The 24,767-nt window shown below is 42.0% G+C and overlaps 1 protein-coding gene across 1 annotated transcript in view; it reads right to left on the bottom strand.

Annotated features, from left to right (window-relative positions):
* The window catches only part of LOC138973727 (ras-specific guanine nucleotide-releasing factor 2-like), a gene marked incomplete at its 3' end in the record, with an annotated part of 293,414 nt that overhangs the window by 89,955 nt on the left and 178,692 nt on the right, over positions 1-24,767 (bottom strand). Inside the window, 6 exon segments of the mRNA XM_070346460.1 lie at positions 6,501-6,618; positions 8,560-8,670; positions 22,480-22,673; positions 23,298-23,377; positions 23,690-23,943; positions 24,385-24,462. Of these exon segments, the coding sequence (XP_070202561.1) occupies positions 6,501-6,618; positions 8,560-8,670; positions 22,480-22,673; positions 23,298-23,377; positions 23,690-23,943; positions 24,385-24,462 (835 nt within the window).

Genomic DNA, 24,767 nt, shown 5'->3' on the forward strand with positions numbered 1-24,767 from the left:
CAAGAATTCCACTTGTCACTGACAGAATTCTGTGTTCAGTCATCAAAAAGAAAGGTTCCACGTCTTCGTGATGTAGGGGAAGGGCTCCTAATATGGACCGGCTCCTAATATGGACCACCTCCTGTTCTGACAAACTAACGGCGCTAGAGCGCTCAAAAAATTTTCGTTCGTTGTATTCACCCTCTCTGGATAACTTGCACATGTCAAAACAGTTGTAGAAACACAAACCTCAAACCCGTTAGGCTTTTTCTCTTTTTTTCACTTTTGGCAGCGTTCACTCTAAATTTGCCGCCTAAAACGGCCTCGTTTCTGTCCACAGCCAAAGCTGTTATCACACAAAAACTGTTATATTTGACAGCTAAGACCGTATTTGTTACATTTTAGCAAAGTTGACCCCAAGTTTCTACTGCAAACAAAAAATAATAGCAACATATCAAAGTATGTGTGTGTCCCTTAATATGGACCGCCTTAAAAAACCCAAAGAAAATCAAATCTAAAGGCTATTTTCATTAATTTATTCAGAAGCTTGCTGAAAAAAACTTAACAAGCCCTCAAAATTTCAAAAAAATATATCAAATTGTCTCATTTTCGTGGTAGTTGATAATTTCACTTATTTTTGCTCTGTTTTTGATAAGCTTCTTTAGTTTCCTGGTGTGCTTCAAATAATGCTCTCATCAACCCAAAACAGATAAACCTAAAGCATATTTTAATTAGTCTGACTTGCACACTAAGTTTTATCATGTTATTTTGAAGTATAGGGTCCTTTTTACAGTAATTCGCGAAGGCCTCTTCAACGGTCCATATTGGGCGCCCAGGCTCCTAATATGGACCATTTGTGATTTTGTCTGTATTTAATTTTTGCTGAATGCCTATCAAAGCTAATTCACTCTAATTAGGCCTAACAGTTAACCTAAGAGAGAAGGACTACCAAACACAAAATGAAACTTCTTCGCAAAGAAACAACCTAATTATCAGCAAAAAACAAACAGTGGTCCATATTAGGAGCCCTTCCCCCACGACATAGAGAATAGTACATGGCTTGCTGTGTCGTACCAGATTTACACGAGTTGCAATTGCTTTTTAAAATATTGAACTGCGAGCAAAAGCAAGCTTTTCGAGATTTGAAAAAGCAACGAGTGTAAATCTGGTACGATACAGCAAGCCATGTAGTATTGTTTATCCTACATACTGTACTAACGTGTATTTTACTCAAAACATCCCGCAGTCGAGGCGTCCAAACTGAAGACGTTTCTTTTGGATCCTCGATCTTTTCTAAAGCCTCGTGCAATCTTTCGAGTCAAAGCAAAGAAACGTCACTTTAGAAAGTGTAGCATGACGTGTTGGTTCTGAAAACTCTTCTAGAGGTAAAACAGCAGACGCAAAAGTGTTTCGCTAATGACGTTTGTCTCGGTGACTTTGGCATCATAAGCAGTGCAAAAGCAGGTCCCTGGCAGACTAGGTTGACACGACCTCATTTACATGATATACACACATGTGGTTTGAACGATATTATTATCTCATGAGTGGTCTCTCTCAAGTATGTAGGACAAATGCTTTTATGGTGGACAAGCTTTCACCATGTTTCTCCTCGAATTCCACATAAAGAACAACGATGCCACATGTCTTGTTAACTATCATGTTCCATCAACGATTACGAGAATGATTCCACATGTCTTTGAGAGAGTTCCGTGTTGCGTCATCCAGAGCAAGATTTCCTCGCCTCTGACGTCATAATTCCATGTTACTAGCACGTCAGGGAGGACGAAAATTCCACATGTTTCCGTGTTCTGTCATCCAGAGCAATTTACGAGCACGTCACTGAGGACGAGAATTCCACATGTCTCCGTGTTTCGTCATCCAGAGCAAGAATTCCACGTCTCTGACGTCATAATTCCATGTTACGAGTATGCCATGAAGGACAAGAATTCCACATGTCTCCGTGTTCCGTCATCCAGAGCAAGAATTCCACGTCTCTGACGTCATAATTCCATGTTACGAGTATGCCATGAAGGACAAGAATTCCACATGTCTCCATGTTCCGTCATCCAGAGCAAGAATTCCACGTCTCTGACGTCATAATTCCATTTTACAAGTACGTCATGGAGGACAAGAATTCCACATGTCTCCATGTTCCGTCATCCAGCGCAAAAACTCCACATCTCTGACGTCATCAATTCCATGTTTCGAGCACGTCATGAAGGACACAAATTCCACATGTCTCGGAAGTAGAATTCCGTGTTTGTTGGTTTGAACAAGTTTATTGAGTAAATTTCATTAGAATATTGCCGTATACATAAAATAAGGAACATGGAGCACAACAAGCTAGGCTTATGAGCGCACTCTTAAAAGCAAATGAAATTTGGTGGACGATTGTAATATAACAAGTTTGAAATAATGTCAAAATAATAATGGTGAATTATGGTAGACAATCATATAACAATAAAAGGAACAAAAAACACAATGCTAAACTAACAACAGTACTAACACGCACTCGCACACGCACTCGCACACACACGCACACAATGACTTCCACAACGAAAACGAAAAAGTCGGTCTTACTATCATATCATTTACCTTAGTTAATAATGGATATATCACACTATGGGTGGTGCTAGGCGCTCAATTCCAAAGAGGATAAACAGTCACGTCGAAACATCGTTCCTCACATGTCCCACTGCTTTAGGCAGAGTCCCGAACAGATTTCATAACCGACGCTATAACACAACTTGCCTAGTATTCCTTCCCACTTTAGTTCACGTAGTACCAGAGACATACATTGAATCTATCTATGTCTCTGGTAGTACTGGCCAGGAACGCAAAACGGCTCCATAAATCATTTTCTTTTGAACGGAATTTTGCATATATATGTCGTGCCGAATTCACGGAAATGCCGAATTCGCGGAATCGACAACATGTTTGCCGATTTCGCGTAATCGGCAAAACGCTGCCCATTACGTGAAATCGGCAGCGTTTTGTCGAAAATGCGGAAAGGCTTCAAAAATGTGCCCATTTCGCAAAAGCGACAGCCAGTCTGTTACTTTTTGTGTCACCATAACATTGCATTAACATTGCTTCACCTCCCTACTATGTTGTGTATGGTCTATGTTGGTCTGTGTCGAGCATAACTCCGGAAATGCACGAAAACTACACTTTCTGCAATAACTTGCCATAACTCATCGATTATTGCGATATCTATCCATTGGAGTATCTAGTTGTCTAAGTTTGATGATATCCCAGGCTTTTGAGAACTTTAAAACCAAAAAGTCGCTACCGATTTCGCAAAATGGGCAAATTTTAGAAGCCTTTGCGCGATTTCGGCAAAACGCTGCTGATTTCACGTATTGGGCAGCGTTTTGCCGATTACGCGAAATCGGCAAAAATGTTGCCGATTCCGCGAATTCGGCAATTCCGTGAATTCGGCACGACATATATATATGAAGATAAACATTGTAAGCGTTTGAGATTACATCACTTGTTCCATTAATAATGATCGACTTAAACAGGTGTGCTATAAAACCCTAAACAAACCACCCACCAAATAGACCAACCAACAAACAATCAAACACCACACAGCAGCAACAACACCATCGTCCCCGGAAACACTGCACTTTGCAGAGAGAGAAGGATGGGGGATGAGGGGGGGTAAATGGGGATGGGAGACTGTAAGACAGAAGACGAAGAAGGGTGGACAGCCTATGTAGAGAAGAAGCATAATATATACGAACCCCTCAAGTTCTTTCCACCTTCACTTTAACTTCCCTTTGACGAAAGACTACATCGGTCACGTGATATAAGCATTTGCTTGAGTGCGTGTCCTAGCTGTGTGTTTCGAACTGTTCATGCGAAGAAATTCTGAATAACATTTTGTTTAAACCAAAGACTACATCATGTATTCGCGGAATGGGCAAGTTTAAGAAGCGACACAAAATGAACCCGATTCCGCGAATTCGGCACGACACATACAATTTTACTTCCCTTTGTTGAGAGGCCAGATGATTCAAATTTTTGGTCGTAACATTCAAAACTTACAGCGTCTGGTAAGTACCTACGCCAGAAAGAACGTTTTGCGCTGAGCTTGAGGATGATCGCTGACATAGGTGTCATTTTACGACATCAATTCGGCAGAAAACCCCTTCTCAGCATAGAGAGCAGATATTTATATATGCTGTTCATTTTGGTAGGTACACATATCAAACGGTCGTTAGCTCAAGGAAAAGCCCAGGTGGATCTACGATGAATTACATTTCGGATCATACGTGAGACTGCGTGGCCAAAATATTGTCAGCAAGTTTCACAGGAACAGGGAGGCAAAAAAATAAACATGAAACAGGGAGGCATGTCTTCTGAAGACTTGTACAACTTTATGCCAAAGGTTTGCTGTTTGTCTGAAACTGATCTGTAAAGACAGCAATGCTAGTGGCAGTGTCACAGTGACACGACTTCTGTCAGTGACACATAACTTTGGGATGCTCATTGACGGAGCGAGGTGTGACAGGACTAAATGCCATGATTTGGTGGTAAAAGGAGTATAACTTTAAGGACATTAACAAAACACGCACACACACCCCACACACACAACCACATGCAAACACACACGCAAACACACTCACACGCAAACACACACACACACACACGCACACACACACGCACACACACACACACACACACACACACATCCCCCCTACCCCGAGAGCACCCATTTCAACCAAAATCGCAGTCAACAAAAATCTCCTCCGCCTTGCCTGAAAACAGCACGGACGGGTGGACATCAACACCAACGGTTCACACAAAATTCACCTTGATACGCGTGCAACTTCCTCTCAAAGCGAAGGCTAGGGCGAAGAAGGCAGCGAGTGTTAAAAAGCAGCAGGACACATAATAACAGACAGTGGCCAAAGCAGATGATTGAACATCGATCCCTCGCCCGCCCCGCCGCACCACACAAGCTAGACCTACACTAGAATACCGGGCGGCCAGAACAAGCTGTGATTTGATTGGCCACCTGATTTGACCCAAGCTTTCAGTGAACAGGTCTCAAAATAAAACTGCTGAATGGAAGCGTCTAAAAATAGCTGGTCCGGAACCGGGGCTGGGAAGAAAAAGGGTAAACAGGGGTAGGAAACACTGACGTAGCCAGTCACAATGATGTCGTGCAGCAATAGGACATTGCTGCTGCTGCTGCGTGGTGGTGGTGGTGGTTGTGACATGAGACACGTATGTTCTTCAACGGTGACTAAATAATATAATCAACCGTATGTTGCCAAGATGCCCTGCATCACTATGGCAAACTGGCCATGAGAAACATGTTTTTACTTAAAATATAACTAATAGAATGCCCCCCCTCCTCCTGTATCGACCGGTTCTGTATATCGACTTTTATTCCTTGTGCATGAAGACAACAGCGACCGATATACACAAGGGCAATGCCCCCGTAACCGCACTCCCACTCACCCCCACATCCCTCCGCAAGACGAAACATTGCTTGCGTCACATCTCAGAACTCTTCTGTTGCTCGTGAAAGCGTGAAGATGTTTATACTGACATGCAGACAGCTAAAAACGCTAAAATTAAGTCAATCATGGGTAAATCAGTAAACAGACAGGTGTTTCACGTGGCGGACTGGTGAACCCCAGAAGCACAGTGACACAGGAAAAGATCGGTTGGTCTGTCATTCAACTCAAAGTTATGAAGGTACAGACAAGAAACTTGTTTCCGTTTCCGACTGTTGGTGATATATATTCCTGTTCTTTTCTGTCAAGGTCGTGTCTTTTTAGCCAAGATTTAAGTTTTGTTTCTGAATCTTGACAGAAAAGAACAGGAATATATATCACCAACAGTCGGAAACGGCGGCAACAACATCAACAACTACAACGGTATGAACAAGGCCAGAACCAACACAAGACAAGGAAATATATTCATTGCGACACAACAAGAGGTTGATATAAAGAGGACAAGTCACTGTCAAACACGACAAGAGAAATAACAAGTCGTGACTCTAGACCAAACCCGACACGACTAACGAGATCAGGCCAGACGAAGTCAGAACAGGCTCGACCAGACCAGACCAGAAAACACAAAACATAATCCCCCCAAAACAAGACCAAATCAGACCAGACCACATCACCAATACAAGACAACGCAAGACAAATTACGACAAATTTCTACTCCAGTCCAGTGTAGCCCAACCCTGCTAGGTCCAGCTTTCACAAGACAAAACAAGACATGACAGGACAAGACCAGTCCGGGCAAGATTAGTCAAGGTCACTTAAACAAAAGAAGACAAAACGGTTCAAGATAGGCCAAGACTAAATGAGTCCAGGTTACACCAACAAGACAAGATGGCCGGCAGACAACTCTGTCAGCGAAGAGCTGCTGCGTGAAGGGAGACTACAGCGTCACCCTGTCACATAGACAAGTCGAAATAAGACGAGTCAAGACAAGACAAGACAAGACATGACAAGGCAAGACAAGACAAGGCAAGACTAGACAATCGGCCTCACCTTGCCGGACGAAGGTCTGGTTAACATCCAGGAGGATGTCGCATCCCTCGATGATCATGCGCTCGATGGCCAGGTTCTTGCGTATGTTCTCCGTCTCGCTGACCTCGTCATGCATCACCTGCACGTGCACCACACACATCACTCAACCAGCTCACCTTTCACTGCTGAAAATAAGCTTGTTTAAAAAAAATTCATTTATTCATTAATGAATCCGGATTCTGGACAATTTCCTCAGTACATAGCTTGCTTGGCGCACTCTACTTCCAAGTACAATAACCCGGTCCAAGTTACCAATGATGTGTCCTGGCACCTACGACATAGAAACTGTACAAAAACTCAATTTGTATAGTTCTTCCAGATTGCTCTTGGCACACGCCAGGTTTTTTTGCTTCACATGGAGTGAAATAACTTTGCAAGTACGATTACTGTTAAACGTTGCTCTCAATGCTTCACGGGCCTTTGACACACACAGTAGCACACGCCAGGCTTTTGTGCTTCACATGGAGTGAAATAACTTTGCAAGAACGATTACTGTTAAACGTTGCTCTCAATGCTTCACGTGCCTTTGACATACACAGAAACTACAAGTACCTGCCCTGGACAGTTCCTTCAGTTTGCTCTTGGTGTCATCCAGGCTTTCTTGCTTCTCATGGAGAACATTAACTCCTCTATTTACAATTGCTCTTAAAAACGGCCATTTATACTTCATTGGCACTTCGACATGCAGAGAAAATACATAGGAACTTCTTGCACTCATCCTGGGCAGTTCCTCGGGTTTGCTCTTGGCGTACCCCAGGCTTTCTCGCGCCACATCATGTAGTACAATAACAAGGTGCCCCAAATGCTCCGAGCACGCATTGGCATACACAGAAACGACAGAGACACTTTATCCACTCACCCTTGACAGTTCCTCGGGTTTGCTCTTGGCGTACCCCAGGCTTTCTCGCTCCACATGGAGAACAAACAAGATGCCCCTTAAAGGCCCACTCCGCCTCGTGAACAGTTCGCCTCACGGTCTCAGATCAGGTCTGGCTTTTACATAGGATAAGACCATCCCTCCACTTGGTCACATACTAAAAACAAGAGGCGAAGCCTTCAAGGCTCACGTAAGAAATCGACAAACAGTAACACAAACTCAATCACTTCGTCACACATACACACACACACACACACACACACACACAGTAAGCGGCATAGGTGACACTGTGCAAGAAAGCGAGACACTAGATCTAGATCTGAATGGCCGATTTCGAAGAAAAAACTAGTCTCGGCCCGCTCAGCAAAATAACAATGACCGAGACTTTCAGTAATTCCTTCGCGTGACGTCTAACCCTCTTACGTCATAATGTGACGTCTTCAAATGTTGTGACGTCTTCAAATGTTAAAGTTTCTACCACAGACATACATACATACGCAAGCACGCACGCACGCACGCACGCACGCACGCACAGACAGACAAAAGTTAGCATCGCATAGGCTACACTTATGTGAGCCAATGAAAAGCCTGTGTGCTCTTTGTGCACAGTGGATTTTTTTAAGAATTACTTTCGTAAAATGCACTGGAAATTAATGTATACAAAAATTCCAAAATCACCACAACAAGCAGTTAGGGTGTTGATTTTTGGTATGTGACCAAGTGGAGTAGGGATGGTCTTATTCCATGTTCAAGCCTGGTGATCTGGTGAGGTGAGGCGAACAGTTTTCACAGGGCGCATTGGGCCTTGAATGGTTCTATGGGCACTTTGGGATACACAGAAACTTTAGAGAAACGTGATGCACTCACCCTTGATAGTTCCTCCAGTTTGCTGTTGGCGTACTCCAGGCTTTCTTGATGAACACGGATTACAATAACAAGGTGCCCTTAATGTTATATGGACGTCCTGGCATACACAGAAACGACAGAGACACTTTATCCACTCACCCTTGATAGTTCCTCCAGTTAGCGCTTGGTGTACTCCAGGCTTTCTCGCTCCACATGGACAACAATAACAAGGTTCCCTTAATGCTCCGTGCGCGCATTGGCATACACAGAAACGACAGAGAAACTTAATCCACTCACCCTTGACAGTTCCTCCAGTTTGCTCTTGGCGTACTCCAGGCTTTCTCGCTCCACGTGGTCATGCGGGGTGTGAGCCAACAGTTCGTGTAATGTAATGATGTAACGAGGTATCTGAAACAGGCACGACTTATCACACAACCTGCACGAGGCTTTGGAAGAGATCGATGTCCCAAAAGAAGCGTCTTCCATTTGGACGGCCTCGGCTGCGGGACGTTTTGAGTAAAATACACGTAAGTACAGTATGTAGGATAAACAGAACACTAAATGGCTTGCTGTGTCGTACCAGATTTACACGAGTTGCTTTTTCAAATATTGAGAAGCTCGCTTTCGCTCGTAGTTCAATATTTAAAAAAGCAACTCGTGTAAATCTGGTACGACACAGCAAGCCATGTAGTATTCTCTATTATCTGAAACAGGCACGACTTATCATACAACCCACGCATGGCAGAATGCACACTTCCCTGTATAAAAAGCAACAAGGTTTTGATTCTGAAGCAAAACGTTGATGAGTTTTTGTTTCGACCCTTTGGCTTGAATTTCTTTTACCAGCTCCTGTGATGGAATATCTTGCCTGATACCGTCTCCGTGCACCAAACTGTCTAAATTCAGTTCAAGGTATAAGTCAGTATATATATCGAAATGGCTTATTGAAGTACAATCACAGACACTCAGCAGTTCAGGTTAGTCAAACCACATGACGTGACGTTTTTGCTGCACAACTTTTTAAAGTATTCATTCATACGAAAACTTGTTCGTTTCTTTCTGTTCGTTTGTTCTTTTGATATATATAACAATTACATTGTTCATGTTTTATATTTACTGCACTGATGCGCAAAACTGTCAGGCATTAGAATATATAACCAATAAAACTTCACCACTTATGCGGATCAATCACACACTCGCATACGCGCGCGCACACAAATATGCGTGCACACAAGCACGCACCTACGCACGCAGACACAAACGCAAAGACAGACAGACAGACAGATGAACAGAACTACCCCAATCTCAGATGAAGCACAAACCGACCCCATCTGATCCTGTGAATCATCAATAGTGATGAACATTTACCAACCAAATGATCTTTAATAAGTCAGGGCTCCCCAAACTGTGCGTCCATGCGTCCTATACGCACTAGAAGCCGAAAAAAAGTACTCTATAGAAATTCTTAGAGGGGTCTGACGACGCACTAAACTTGAAAGAGCATGTCCCGGGACGCACTAAATTTGCGTTATCATGCGTACTGTCGGTACTGATGTAATCGTCTACCCTTTCCATAAAGAATGGACAAGAATGTGATTTTCTAAACGAGAAAATTCTCTGAAGATCTGTTCCGAAGCGAATTTACGAAGTGAAAATAACCAATATGCCACATAGATCTTTGGTAAAGGTCTCAGAGAACTTAAAAAAATACTCCTGGCTTGGGGACCCTCTAGATTTCCTCTGAGAGGGTCCTTGAACCCCTTAACATTGTTGTTGGGGGTCCCGGTACCCGCTAGGAAAGTCGCTTAAAGGAGGCGAAAAACAATCAGACTGAAGAGAAGACAGAGGAGAGGAGAGGTGAGGAGAGGAGAGGAGAGGAGAGGAGAGGAGAGGAGAGGAGAGGAGAGGAGAGGAGAGGTGAGGAGAGGAGAGGAGAGGAGAGGTGAGGAGAGGAGAGGAGAGGTGAGGAGAGGAGAGAGAAAAGAAATACAGAAGAACACAAAATACATACATAATTAAACATTTTACTGATCGCAAGGAGAGGACGAACGATATCTCAGAGAAATGCAAATTAGCATGTGAATTAATGTTCACGTGATACCAATGACACTTTAAAAAAAATTTGTTTTACACGAAACCAACACGTGATAAGGGGGCAAACTTTCCTCTTAAAACAGATAAGGAATATGCTCATGATTTCAACCTGTTTATAGCAAAATGGAATATATGAAAAGAAAGTTTAGAGCGCTAGGTTGGGTACGTGGAATATGACGATGCAAAAGTTACATGCTTGGCAAGTTATCATACCACAGAAGCTTCCCGTATGTACTAATCAGTTACATGCTTAGCAAGTTATCATACCACAGAAGCTTCCAGTATATACTAATCAGCTGCGGCAACGGAGAATACTATCAAACCTGTCCACACAAAGCAAGTCCATTATATTCCCTCAATGATAACATGTCAAAGACTTAAAAGCCCCTCTAACCCTTGCGCAATCTACAAAGAAAAAAGAAATCGAAAACGCGCTATCGGAAACGGTGCAGCAAAAACATAAACACATTAATCTGCTACATCAAACGGAACTGTTACTATCTTTAATGCGAGCAAACTAAAAAACTGAAAATAGTATTAATGTTGTTTATGGCAAAACAAATGTGGTCAAAATTGCTACAATGTAAGAGAAAATGATGGTAACAAATCAAAATTCAAAATTCAACTTGTCTGTAGTAACAGAGAAGTAATAAGAAAACCATAAAGAATCTTATAAATGATAGCCAATTATTAAATTAAAAAGGTATTTCTGCAAAATGTCAGAACAAAACCGATGTTCAACAAAAGGGTGTAAAATGTAGATTTAAAACAGTAACGTAAATAGAGAATACTACATGGCTTGCTGTGTCGTACCAGATTTACACGAGTTGTTTTTTTAAATATTGAACTGCGAGCGAAAGCGAGCTGTTCACTATTTGAAAAAGCAACGAGTGTAAATCTGGTACGACACAGCAAGCCATGTAGTATTCTGTTTATCCTACATACTGTACTTACGTGTATTTTACTGAAAATGTCTTGCAGTCGAGGCAGCTAAATTGAAGACGCTTGTTTTGGAACCTCGATCGCTTCTAAAGCCTCGTGCAATCTATTACGTCAAAACAAAGAAACGTCACTCTGAAAGTGTGGCGTGACGTGTTAGTTCTAAAGATTCATCGAGGGTAATTAGCGAGCGCAATTTTTGTTTCTTGCAAAGAAACGTCACTCTGAAAGTGTGGCGTGACGTGTTAGTTCTAAAGATTCATCGAGGGTAATTAGCGAGCGCAATTTTTGTTTCTATAATGATGTTTGTCTCGGTGACTTTGGCATCATAAGCAGTGGAAACACAGGTCCCTGCCAGACTTGCTTGACATGACCTCATTTACATGATATACACACGTGTGATTTGAACGATTAATATCTCACGGGTGTCTCTCTCACGTATGTAGGATAAATGCAAATCAAACACCAACTGTCATGTCATTGCAATAAAATATTAGGTGAATAAAAAATAAAAAAACAAAGGAAGTAAAAAGTGTTTACAAAAAGAATAGAAAATTAAGTGATACATCGAATAACAACGATACAAAGCATTAAAGCAGTAAGCATAATCATCATGAGGACCACAATTTAAAGACGAGAAACACACGTACGTAGTCAAGTTCAATCATATTCAACCAGACTACACATAAAGCAAGAATTTAAAAATGGTACCAAGAGACACATTATAAAAAACACAAAAATGGGTGTAAAACAGTATCTTAGAAACAAAGCAAAGCACAGAAAAAATTATTTAAAAAGTAAATCCAGAAAAAAATCGAACAACCGATTAATGATCAAAAGCAACGCAAACACAAATATATACAGCAATAAAACGTGCTAAAAATAGACCAAAAAGCAAACATATTGCATAGCCATGCTGCATAGATTTAACCATCTTCCGGGAATAATCAGAGCCACTCAAACTCCTTAACTGACAAAGCAATGCTTGTTCAAAGTAGCAGATTTACCCAGAAGAGTAAAACGCATCAATACTGTTCAACCAAACGACCCACAAACAAAAGATCAATATAATCTGGAGCATGCCAAACCAGAACATAAGAAGAACATCTAAAAACATATATATATATATCAGAAAATGACAGAACGTAACCTCAAAACTCAGACCCCCAGCACAAAGCCTTTTCAGAACAGAGACCAACCGATTTGTAGCAAACCAACCAGCCCAAAGAAAAAAACACGCTATCAGGACTGTATTTAGACTCGACCCTTTTTATAAATTGAAAATTAAGGAAAAGCACCAGTTCCTGCATCCGTAAGGGTCCGGACAGATGGATAAAAATCACGGATGAAAAAGACAGAAATTAGGGTGCAAGTGCGTATTATAAGCCTTTTGCCTAACTGCTGTAGGTGTATGGCGCGGAAGGGTAGGGGGCAGACTGCGCAGTAGAGTAAGGTCATGGGAGGACAACGGTGCGAACAAATTATTACACAAAAACACACAGGTGAAAAGAATGTCGAGAACGTTGCAGCAGCAAACAGCAGATCAATATCGACTTTTTTGGAAGAGGAAAAAGAAGTCGCATAAGACACTGCACGAAAAACAGATCATATGACCTGGCGAAAGCAAAGAGCCAGAAAAACGGGGAGATTTCTGACCAGATATTTTTGAGAGAGAGAGAGAGAGAGAGAGAGAGAGAGAGAGAGAGAGAGAGAGAGAGAGAGAGAGAGAGAGACAGAGACTGAGACAGAGACAGAAAGACAGAGAGAGAGTTCTCCACAGAAAGTCAGCGCCAGCCAGTGAGCCAAGGGAGGCGACTTTTGTCAGTACCCACCTGATGCATAGGATAAGTCAGGAAGGTCTCCAGTGTCCTCCCCTGACAGTCGCCCTTCTCGGGGTCAACGTGAGGGTGCCTGTGGATGGAGCTCTGTTCGTACTTCTGTTTGAGGGCCGCGGCCTGCGTCACACAAAGCAGCCGCAATCCAAGACCGTGCAACCACTGCAACCCAGCCACTGCTAGCACCGTCACCCTTCTCATGCGGGCGGGTGGGCTCAGGGCCATCATCCACCCGTAATTACACACACACACACACACACCGGGTATCAGGGCCGGGTATCACGGGTAAAGTCAGGGTCATCATCTACCCGTATAACACACACAGGGAGGTAGGGTATCAAGGGGTAAAGCCAGGGTCGTCATCTACCCGTATAACACACAGAGGGAGGGTAGGGCATCAGTGGGGTAAACTTGTCAGGGTCATCATCTACCCGTAATTACACTCACACGGGGAGATCAGGGTTGAAAATGGGGTATATAGCCAAGATCTACCCGTATTACACAGAGGGTGGAAGGGCGTGTTTGGGTGAAAGGTGGACTGAAGTCAGGGTCATCATCATCCAACCGCATTCCACACACGGCCGGGTATCAGGGATGGTGGGGAAAATGGGGCAAATCTACCCCCGAACACAGAGGGTCTATGACCAAGTGACGGTGAACAAAGAACACCCGGTGCAACACACATGACCAGGCGGTGGACAGGCGGTGGACAGTGCCCAGACAAGGACACAGGTCAAAGAAACAGCGTAAGAAACTGCATGATGGAGGTACATTCAAGTTGACAATAAATCTAACAATGAAAGAATAGAAAAAGAAAAGCTGAAAACAAGAGTGAAGACAACTAGACAAAGAAAACGTATACAAAACAGGTGGCGGAACACTGAAGTGTACAGTTACGTATCAGTGAGGGAGCAGACGAAAGAAAACAGTGAAAAAGTCAGAATCCTGAGACAAATCTTAAGACACATTAAATACGTTCCAAAGGGCAAACTGAAGGACATAAGGCAAACTGATGCTCAGGAAAAGATACGACAAAGCTAATAACAATGATGCAAAAGTAAGTTGGGAAAGCTCATCATTAAGAAAGGATGGGGTAAAACTAGGAGATGAAAGAAAATGACAAATTAAAACAGAGAAAACATAAATGATCGTTACCGTTTTCCAAACAGTGAAAAAGGACACACTGAAAGCAGGTCAGGGCAAAAGAGTTCTATGCTTATCATTCAGCAGATGAAAAATTTCAAACAAAACAATACCACCAATCAAAGAAAACTAAAAAAACTCAAACTCAGAAATACACGGGGAAAATCATGACTAAAGGATAGGGCTCGTCTGGGACAGAAGATGGAAGGACAAACTTCGGATAAAGACAGAACATGGAGGGGAAAAAATGAAAGAAAAACGTTAACCGAACCAAGGAGGAAGCTAGACTCTGAGAAACTGAGTCGAGAAAGTTAAGGACTAACTCAATCCGAAGAAAGATATGGCACGTCACAGGAGAAACTCAAGATGAAGAGAGAGGGGGTAACATTTCAACAACAAAAGCGTTGAAAAAAATCAACATGGAGATAGGATAGACTCCACATTATACAATAACAAAGTAGATTAACTATAGAAAAGATTATGTACGTCCAGTGTGACGCTGATACAAAGAGAAGAACTTCTGGTAGACTATCAGAAGATTTCAAAGAACAGAGAAAGTAACTCTTCTCGAAAGAATCAGTAACCATAGAATTGGCTGACAGACGGTACAGGAAACCACAGAAGTGACTGACAGATGATCCAGGAAACACGAGAACCGACTGACAGATAATACAGGAAACAACATAGTTGGCTGACAGATGGCAAAGGAAACAAACGAACTGACTGACAGATGATTCAGGAAACCATAGAACTGACTGAAAGATGATTCAGGAAACCATAGAACTGACTGAAAGATAATTCAGGAAACCATAGAACTGACTGACAGATGATTCAGGAAACCATAGAACTGACGACCGATGATTCGGGAAACCATAGAACTGACTGAAAGATGATTCAGGAAACCATAGAACTGACTGAAAGATGATTCAGGAAACCATAGAACTGACTGACAGATGATTCAGGAAACCATAGAACTGACTGAAAGATGATTCAGGAAACCATAGAACTGACTGACAGATGATTCGAGAAACCATAGAACTGACTGACAGATGATTCGGGAAACCATAGAACTGACTGAAAGATGATTCGGGAAACCATAGAACTGACTGAAAGATGATTCAGGAAACCATAGAACTGACTGAAAGATGATTCAGGAAACCATAGAACTGACTGAATGATGATTCAGGAAACCATAGAGCTGACTGAATGATGATTCAGGAAACCATAGAACTGACTGAAAGATGATTCAGGAAACCATAGAACTGACTGAATGATGATTCAGGAAACCATAGAACTGACTGACAGATGATTCAGAAAACAGAAGTGACTGAGAGATAATCCAGGAAACCACAGAACTGACAGACAGATGATCCAGGAAACAATACACCTGACTGACAGTTGATTCAGGAAACAACAGAACTCATTGAAAGATGACCCAGGAAACAATAGAATTGACTGAAAGAAGATCCAAGACACAATCGAACCGTCTGACAGATGACTTAGGAAACAACAGAACTCATTGAAAGATGACCCAGGAAACAATAGAATTGACTGAAAGAAGACCCAAGACACAATCGAACCGTCTGACAGATGACTTAGGAAACAACAGAACTCTTTGAAAGATGATCCAGGAAACAATAGAATTGACTGAAAGAAGACCCAAGACACAATCGAACCGTCTGACAGATGACCCAGGAAACAATAGAACTCATTAAAAGATGACCCAGGAAACAATAGAATTGACTGAAAGAAGACCCAAGACACAATCGAACCGTCTGACAGATGATTCAGGAAACAACAGAACTCATTGAAAGATGACCCAGGAAACAATAGAATTGACTGAAAGAAGACCCAAGACACAATCGAACCGTCTGACAGATGACTTAGGAAACAATAGAAATCATTGAAAGATGACCCAGAAAACAATAGAACTGACTGAAAGATAATTCAGGAAACTATAGATTTGACTGACAGATGATCCAGGAAACAAAATAGAACTGACTGACAGACGACCTAGGAAACAATATAACTGACTGACATATGATTAAAAAACCCAATAGAACTGACAGAAAGAAGACCCAAGACACAATAGAACCGACCGAAATGATGGCTAGCGAGACAATATAAAAGACCGATATAAGCCTCAACACACAGCAAAATAAGCCGAGAAAAAGACTTAACTGACAACAGAACAGACTGACAGAGAGCTCACGAGACAATAGAACAGGTGGGGAGGAGACATATATATAGAAAATATATTGGCACAGGCTCACTTCATGGACAAAGTTGATCAACACGATAACCAACCCCAGCAGGTTACAAAAAGGACAAGTCATCAGAACTAAGTAACAAAAGGGTTCAGTTTGGAGAAACTTCAGGATAAACAAATTAAAAAAACAACAACAAAAAACCAGAAAGACACAGAACACAACAAGGACAAGCAAGGACAACACAAAAAGATCAGTCTTGTGAAAAGTCTAGACAAATTGTATAAAGGAATAGCAAGAAAGAATCAATTAAAAGAGAGAAGGGACGAAGAAAACAAAAGAAAACAAAAGCCAAGCAAGGAAACGACAGGCCGGGAAAGAAGTCAGGGGGAAGAGACTGGACGAAGCAAGGTTGAAGGCAAGAACAGACCGAGGCGGAAAAAGACAGACAAGAAAAAGAAGTGCATGTATTAGCCGTTACAAAACAACAGAGAGACAGAAAAGACTGACGGAGACACAATTCTGAACACAAGGAGAATCCCAGGTACTAGGTCAAGATGGCAAGAGAGACAAGAAAGACCAAGCTAACAGAAAGAGGACAAACAAAACAAAACAAAACTGAAAAAAACACCAAACAGAACAAAACAAAACAGCAAGACAAAATAAGATAAAGTACAAAACTCGAGACAACAAAGGACAAACCGGAACAAAACAGACAAATGGACGCAGGAAACCTTTGAACGGAAACGAAAAAGACAGAATGCAAAGAGATTTGGAGAAAAAGAGCCAAGTTGGGTAGAGATAAAAGATCAGGCATCAACGCACACTTAAACAAAAAAAAAGAAGGCGTGACTAGGAATTGTCCAGGATAAATCATTTCTTCATTGAAACAAAGAGTCCACACTCAAACGCAGAAACAAGAAGTTGGGGCACACTCTCCTTCTCGTGTAAACACCGTCTCAGATCTGACCAGGCTTTTACACGGGATAAGACCATCCCTCTACATGGCCAAAATAATAACACACACAAAAAACAGCCTGGGTGATCTTTGCGCACATTTTGATGAAATAATTTTAAGAAATTAATTTATAAAAATATTTTGAACAGTCACCACAGCAAACTGTCAGAGTGTTGATGGTTGGTATGTGACCAAGTGGAGGGATATATATGGTCATGTAAAAACCTTGACCAGTTCTGAGAGGGTGAACCGAACTAATTTCATGATAAGGAGTGTGCCCTTACAAAAGTGGCGATAAGCATTAGGAGGGTGAAGAATGGATTTCTAACTTAACAGATGAATTAACAAAACAAGGTTGCAAACTGTTTGGGCAAGAAGTGTACCGCTTGTGACGAGTCCTGGAAGGGTTCGAGATTCAGAGCAAACTAAGGGGGAAAAAAATGACAAAAGGGACCTCCAACGAAAGCTGATGAAAAGGGAGAAAAAAAAAAAAAAAAAAATCGACACAACCGTCGAACGCTGAAGAAGAAGAAGAATAAGGAAACAAAATGAAACCAACTCCGTCAAACCAATCTGTGTTAGATACGGTAGAGGGAGTTGTGAGTGTAAATGAAAACGGAAATCCGCCTGGGAAACGAAAACACCAATGGACAGTTGAGTACAAATAAGATCCACGGTGGTCCCCAACATACGGGGCCCAACATAACTTGCACACAGTCCTGGTGAGAACGGAACGGGCCACACATAGTGCCAAACAGGGTGGGATCGTGAACAGTGGCGTGAATCTCTCACAGCAACTAACGCAAACGATGAACTCGTCTACTCAAACAGAAGAAGACCCCAGGCCAAGATCCAACACAAACGGTGAGAAACGGATGGCTGATTGTGATCTACATGCCAAGAAAAGTCAAACAAACTAGCACAACAGTGACAGGCAGTTCCATGCCCAACTGCGAAAAAATGGCTGACTGATCTACATGGCAAGGACAAGTTAAAAACTAAATAAATAGCACAACAGTAATGGGCGGTTCCGTGGTGTAGAGTTGAAACGGATTTCAGACTTTGATGTACATGGCAAGAAACAGCACAACGATCTAGCACAACAGTTTACAGGCGCTTTCGTGCAACAACAACGACTCTACAACAAGCACAACGATCTAGCACAACAGTTTACAGGCGCTTTCGTGCAACAACAACGACTCTACAACAAGCACAACGATCTAGCACAACAGTTTACAGGCGCTTTCGTGCAACAACAACGACTCTACAACAAGCACAACGATCTAGCACAACAGTTTACAGGCGCTTTCGTGCAACAACAACGACTCTACAACAAGCACAACGATCTAGCACAACAGTTTACAGGCGCTTTCGTGCAACAACAACGACTCTACAACAGGCTCTGTGAGACTCGACGCCCTTGGTTAAAGGTGTGAAGTTGACTTCGCGAAGTCTCCTTACCAAAGATTCAGAGCCAAAGCTTCGTCAAGCTATCTTCGTGAAGTCTTCTTACCAAAGATTCAGACCCAAAGCTTCGTCAAGCTAGCTTCGTGAAGTCTTCTTACCAAAGATTCAGACCCAAAGCTTCGTCAAGCTAGCTTCGTGAAGTCTTCTTACCAAAGATTCAGACCCAAAGCTTCGTCAAGCTAGCTTCGTGAAGTCTTCTTACCAAAGATTCAGACCCAAAGCTTCGTCAAGCTAGCTTCGCGAAGTCTCCTTACCAAAGATTCAGAGCCAAAGCTTCGTCAAGCTAGCTTCGTGAAGTAGACTTTGCGAAGTCGACTTCGCCCAATTAATTATCAGGCTTCACAAGCAGTCAGAACAACGTAGCGCTGACGGTAACATTTCACTTGAAGAAGTGAAAAAGTTCATGCATTTTTTACCACAAAAAAAGAGTCAAAATACGCTCTGCTCATGAAACACGTCAAAAAGAATGACTGCAAGCATGAGCTATTGTCTGACTGCATCGCATGCAAACATGAGTGATTCTGTACCACCAGCAAGACTTTGACACATCGTGCATATAAAACAGACATTACACATGCTTAGCAATCAGTATCATTCTTAAAAACGAACAGAGCTTATTTGCATACACACAACATAGCACCAGCACATCATATTTTTAATAACCACATAGCCTACTATTGACATGAACGAGCTGTACCGAAGACAGTCAGCTGTGTCTGCTGCAACCATTACTTTCGGGTTTCATTGCTATGAAGTTCAGGTTTCTAGTTCGACATTTCTTAGTGTGTTCCGAGAGTCAATCGTTCTATGAAACTCTTTACAACAAATTGGTCCGTCTCTCTGACAAGATCAAAGAACTAAGATCTACTATAAATGTCATATCTAAAACAGGTTACTAACGAGAGTTTGTCATGTGGCCACAGTCCGGCCGGCATTGCTCTATTTGTCTTTCGTACAGTTCTGAATTTAACAGTAAAAATGCTTCAAGAGTTATTTTTGTGTCGTGTTAATAAACTGAATACAACACACACACAGAACAAAACTCCCAAGCTGATGAGACTGTTTCAGAAGTGCGAAATGCATCATTTAACACGTTGGACTCTTCATCGCAAAGGTCTGTACAATCTGTTTGCACATATTTAGTGATTACCATGGAAATATACATGCATGCTTGAAGCTACAGGTAATTATGTAGGAGTGTTTCCAAAAAAGTTCGCAGATCCTTCTCGATTTTGTACAGTGTTGGTGGGCGATTGGGACTAGTTTTTATAGTCTCTGGGCACATGCATGTTCTCCACATCATTTAATGTCACACTGCCTCTCGTCAAAACAGTTCGGCTTTCCATCTCAGATCTTGCCCGGAAAAGACCATGGGTTAAAACCATCCCTACACTTAGACACATACCTTTCCCCTAAAGCGGCGTATGGCTGCCTGAATGGCGGGGCAAAAACGGTCATACACGTAAAAACTCACTCGTGCAAAAACATGAGTGAACGTGGGAGTTTCAGCCCACGATAGAAGAAGAAGAAAGAAGACGCAATACCAAAAAGCAACATCCTGACGGCTTGCTGTAGGAAGTTTTCATGATTCAATTTTCAAAGAATAGTGCCTTTTAAGAATTTAATGCATCAACACATTCCAGCTACACCCGGGAAGCAGTAAGGGTGTTGGTTTTCGGGTCGTGTCATAGTGGAGGAATGGTCTTATCCCATGCCATGGGCCATGTTAAAAAATGAAATAAACAAGTCGCGGAAGGCGAAATTACTACATTTAGTCAAGCTGTGGAACTCACAGAATGAAACTGAACGTAGTCCGCCGCTAGTGCAAAAGGCAGTGAAAGTGACGAGCCTGTTTGGCGCGGCAGCGGTTGCGCTGTGCTTCATAGCACGCTTTACTGTACCTCTCTTCGTTTTAACTTTCTGAGCGTGTTTTTAATCCAAACATATCATATCTATTATGTTTTTGGAATCAGGAACCGACAAGGAATAAGATGAAATAGTTTTTAAATCGATTTCGGAAATTTAATTTTGATCATAATTTTTATATTTTTAATCTTCAGAGCTTGTTTTTAATCCAAATATAACATATGTTTATGTTTTTGGAATCAGAAAATGACAAAGAATAAGATGAAATTGTTTTTGGATCGTTTAATAAAAAAATAATTTTAATTACAAGTTTCCGATTTTTAATGACCAAACTCACTCAGTCATTAGTTTTTAAGCCACCAAGCTGAAACGCAATACCAAACCCCGGCCTTCGTCGAAGATTGCTTTGCCAAAATTTCAATCAATTTAATTGAAAAATGAGGGTGTGACAGTGCCGCCTCAACTTTTTACAAAAAGCCGGATATGACGTCATCAAAGGTATTTATCGAAAAAATGAAAAAAATGTCCGGGGATATCATACCCAGGAACTCTCATGTCAAATTTCATAAAGATCGGTCCAGTAGTTTAGTCTGAATCGCTCTACACATACACACAGACACACAGACAGACAGACACACACACACACACACACACACACATACATACACCACGACCCTCGTCTCGATTCCCCCCTCTATGTTAAAACATTTAGTCAAAACTTGACTAAATGTAAAAAAAGAGCATGTCCAGATCTGTGATGGTTAGCCGAACTGTATTTACGGGAAGGAGTGTGCCTTTAATATATTGTGAGTGAATCAAAGATGTGCACATCTGTTTCGGTTCAACGTGTCAAACAGATGCTGTTGCACTACACTAGACCTGCACTACCACTACCACTACCAGCAAAGCAAACTACGGTACGCAGCTAGCTGCGCTCTAAGGCTACCAACGAAGGCACACTACAGGTAACTGGGTCAACAAGGAATGACACTGAGGCACATTCCACATTTTTTTTCTGGTGAACTTGGTCTTTCTTCTAGACACCGAACCGCCAAGTCCTGTAAGTCCACACATACTTACCTGTTCTCCAAAAACAACAAAAAGTAAATGAAGAAAAATGTAAAAGCAAGTAAAATGCGTCTCTTTTCTGCCTCATCTACTTTTTGCTGTGTTTCTGGACCATCAGCTCTAAAATGAAGTTTTATTACATTTCAAACACTGGTAATCAGATCTTAACTCCTACCTCCCGGTCACAGATGTTTGTATTTGATACTTCTTGTACTTTAGAAGGGTGTTCTGTTTTGTCCGGAGCGGCATAGGCCATAATCTCCTGGCTGGCCTTAATTACTGAGACAGACACTAAAGACAACAATTCCTGTCATAATTTGCTTGTCTGGTAAGTTAACTGCGCCACAAGAGCAGGTCACCATTCAGTTCATGACTTCATTGAATGTACGACAGAAGAAAAAAAAATTGAGCAGAGAGGAAGAAGCCTGCGATAGAAATACCACGACCTGGAAAAAGCCACCCACATGCACGCAAAAAGTCCACCTTTACTTCCAATACCACCACTCATACATGGCCATGCGTTAACACCCAAGCGATTCAGCCAGCCTGCTAGCCATCCAACCAGCCAGCTAGCTAACCAGCCAGTTAGCAAGCAAGGTATAATTGTCAAGGCAAGCCAGGCAAGGCCCGGAGTACCCACCTGGTGCATAGGATAGGTGAGGAAAGTTTCCAAGGAGCGACCCTCGCAGGCAGGCTTCTCCTCGTAGCGCTTGAGGAGCGCGTTGAACTCGTGCTTCTGCTTGTACTCGGCCAGCACCTGGAGGCTGTAGTGATGGTTGCGCACATACTCCTGGTAGATGCTCAGCATGGGGAGCAGCATGTCGAACAGGTCGCCTGCAATGGGTTTATTCATGTAATCTCGGTCATTATAATAGTCATTATTATAGTCATTAATTAAGTTCGTGTCCCTTCTTTTCATTCTCATTACTTCTGTATCGTAATTTACTTGAATACGTACAATATCTTGTTTCAACAAATATCGGCCCTCTGGGGGCTTGCAGACGCCTGGAACAACTAAATTACAAGACTCATGCTAAATATTTTCCACAACAAAATACCAGCGTACAAGTTCGTTTATAAAGACAGGAAAGGCATTTGACTACAAAGAGTATTTCAAATCGCCCAAACCGTGTTTTTAACGTTTTTTAGGGTGGGGAATAGGAGACGATAACAAAACGACCACAAAGTTCCCAAAATCGCCGGATATTCAATGACCATTGCCGCAAATTTGCTAAAGACAATTAAAAGGAGCAACATCAGTACCCACCTGGTGCATAGGATAGGTGAGGCAAGAAAGTGGTGTCAAAAGTTTGATGACACCGATGGATGATGGATGAAGATGCTATAACTCTTCTGTCTTATGTCCTTGTCAGATTAGGTCTTTCATTAGCCTTGGCATGCTAATGACAATGTTTCCTCTTAACGATTACTCCTTAAACAAGAAATATATGGGCTTACCGAGCACCAGAGTAGGCCAGTTCTCCAGGCGAGCTGTGAGACCCTTCAGAAAGATCTGGTGCAAGAACAGCAACGTTTCGCTGAAACACACACAACCAAAACTCATCCCCAAAATGCACAACACAGAAATTGAAACATCAAATTGACAGGATAATCAAAAGAGGCACACGCTATGTACGGACTTTGGTCTTAATTTTCAATCCACATTTACAAGGTGGCTTCTTCTTGCTACCACGGGAGTTAAATAGTCTCACATTTCTTACCAACAAATTCCTTAATCATTGCTCTGGGCTGGTTATTAAATTGTAACTCTTGAGGCCATTTCAAACAGTTTTAGGCAAGTTAAGCTCCTTTCAAAATGAAAATATCAATCACAAAACTACACAACAGACCTGTTGAGAAATATGGAGTTGACGTCTTCATGCGTGACCGGCGGTTTCTTGGAGCTGGCGGCCATGCGTAACGGTCTGAGGAAGCAGGTGACGAGGCAGGAGAGCTGGCGGTTGTACTCCTCCTCACACTCCACCATGGAGAACACGATGGAGTTCCGCTTGCGCATGCTCTCCGCGTGGGGCGACCGGATGTACAGCTCCACGATCTGCTTCCACCGCCGCCGGCATAACCAGCCTCGGAAGAAACTCTGCACCTATTGCGTGGGAAAAGAAAGGGACTTGTTAAGTAGAATTTTAACTTGAGGAATGTTCCGCTTCCCCAGCTTTGGAAAAAGCTTTGCGCCTGTTTTGTAAAAAAAAAAAACCCCGATGCATAAAATCATCCATTTTTGGAAAATGAATTCAACTGTATCATTCAGTTTGTTACAATCTTTGACAGAAGAGAAATAAAATAATGAAGCAACAAGCAAATATCGCTACTGCAGTTCATCATCTCGGCTGTTGCACCAGAAGAGCAAACATTTTGCTCCAGAAGAAGCAGACGAAAAAACAAGACATTCCAAATATGGATTCTATTATCAATAGATGTTAGTTTATCATGCGATCATACTCAAGTCTAAAAAGTGTTACACCCACAATAGTGCTGACTATTTCTACAATAAAAAGTAAGTAGACAGTGCGGAAACCTTCCTCACCTTTTTGATTTTCTTGAGTTCGTCTGTCTCCTCTTCTACCTTGGTGTTGGAAGCAATTTCTTTCTTGAACTGCTGAAGCTGTTGGACACGAAAAGGACATCTGTACATGTAAGGTTTAAACATGTATTAACAATCACTGCCTTAGTATCATGACCTGTGTCAATTTGCAGGAGCAAAAGACCCGAACACGAAACGTTTTGCATTTAACCTTGATAGTAAACATATTTAAAATGATTGTCAGTTGTTAATAAACAACACTTCCTTAACACACACACACACACACACACACACATACACACATATACACACACACACACACACACACACACACACACACACACACACACACACACACACACACACACACATAAACACCACCCTAC

The sequence above is a fragment of the Littorina saxatilis genome, linkage group LG1 (assembly GCF_037325665.1).
Source record: "Littorina saxatilis isolate snail1 linkage group LG1, US_GU_Lsax_2.0, whole genome shotgun sequence".
Taxonomy (NCBI): domain Eukaryota; kingdom Metazoa; phylum Mollusca; class Gastropoda; order Littorinimorpha; family Littorinidae; genus Littorina; species Littorina saxatilis.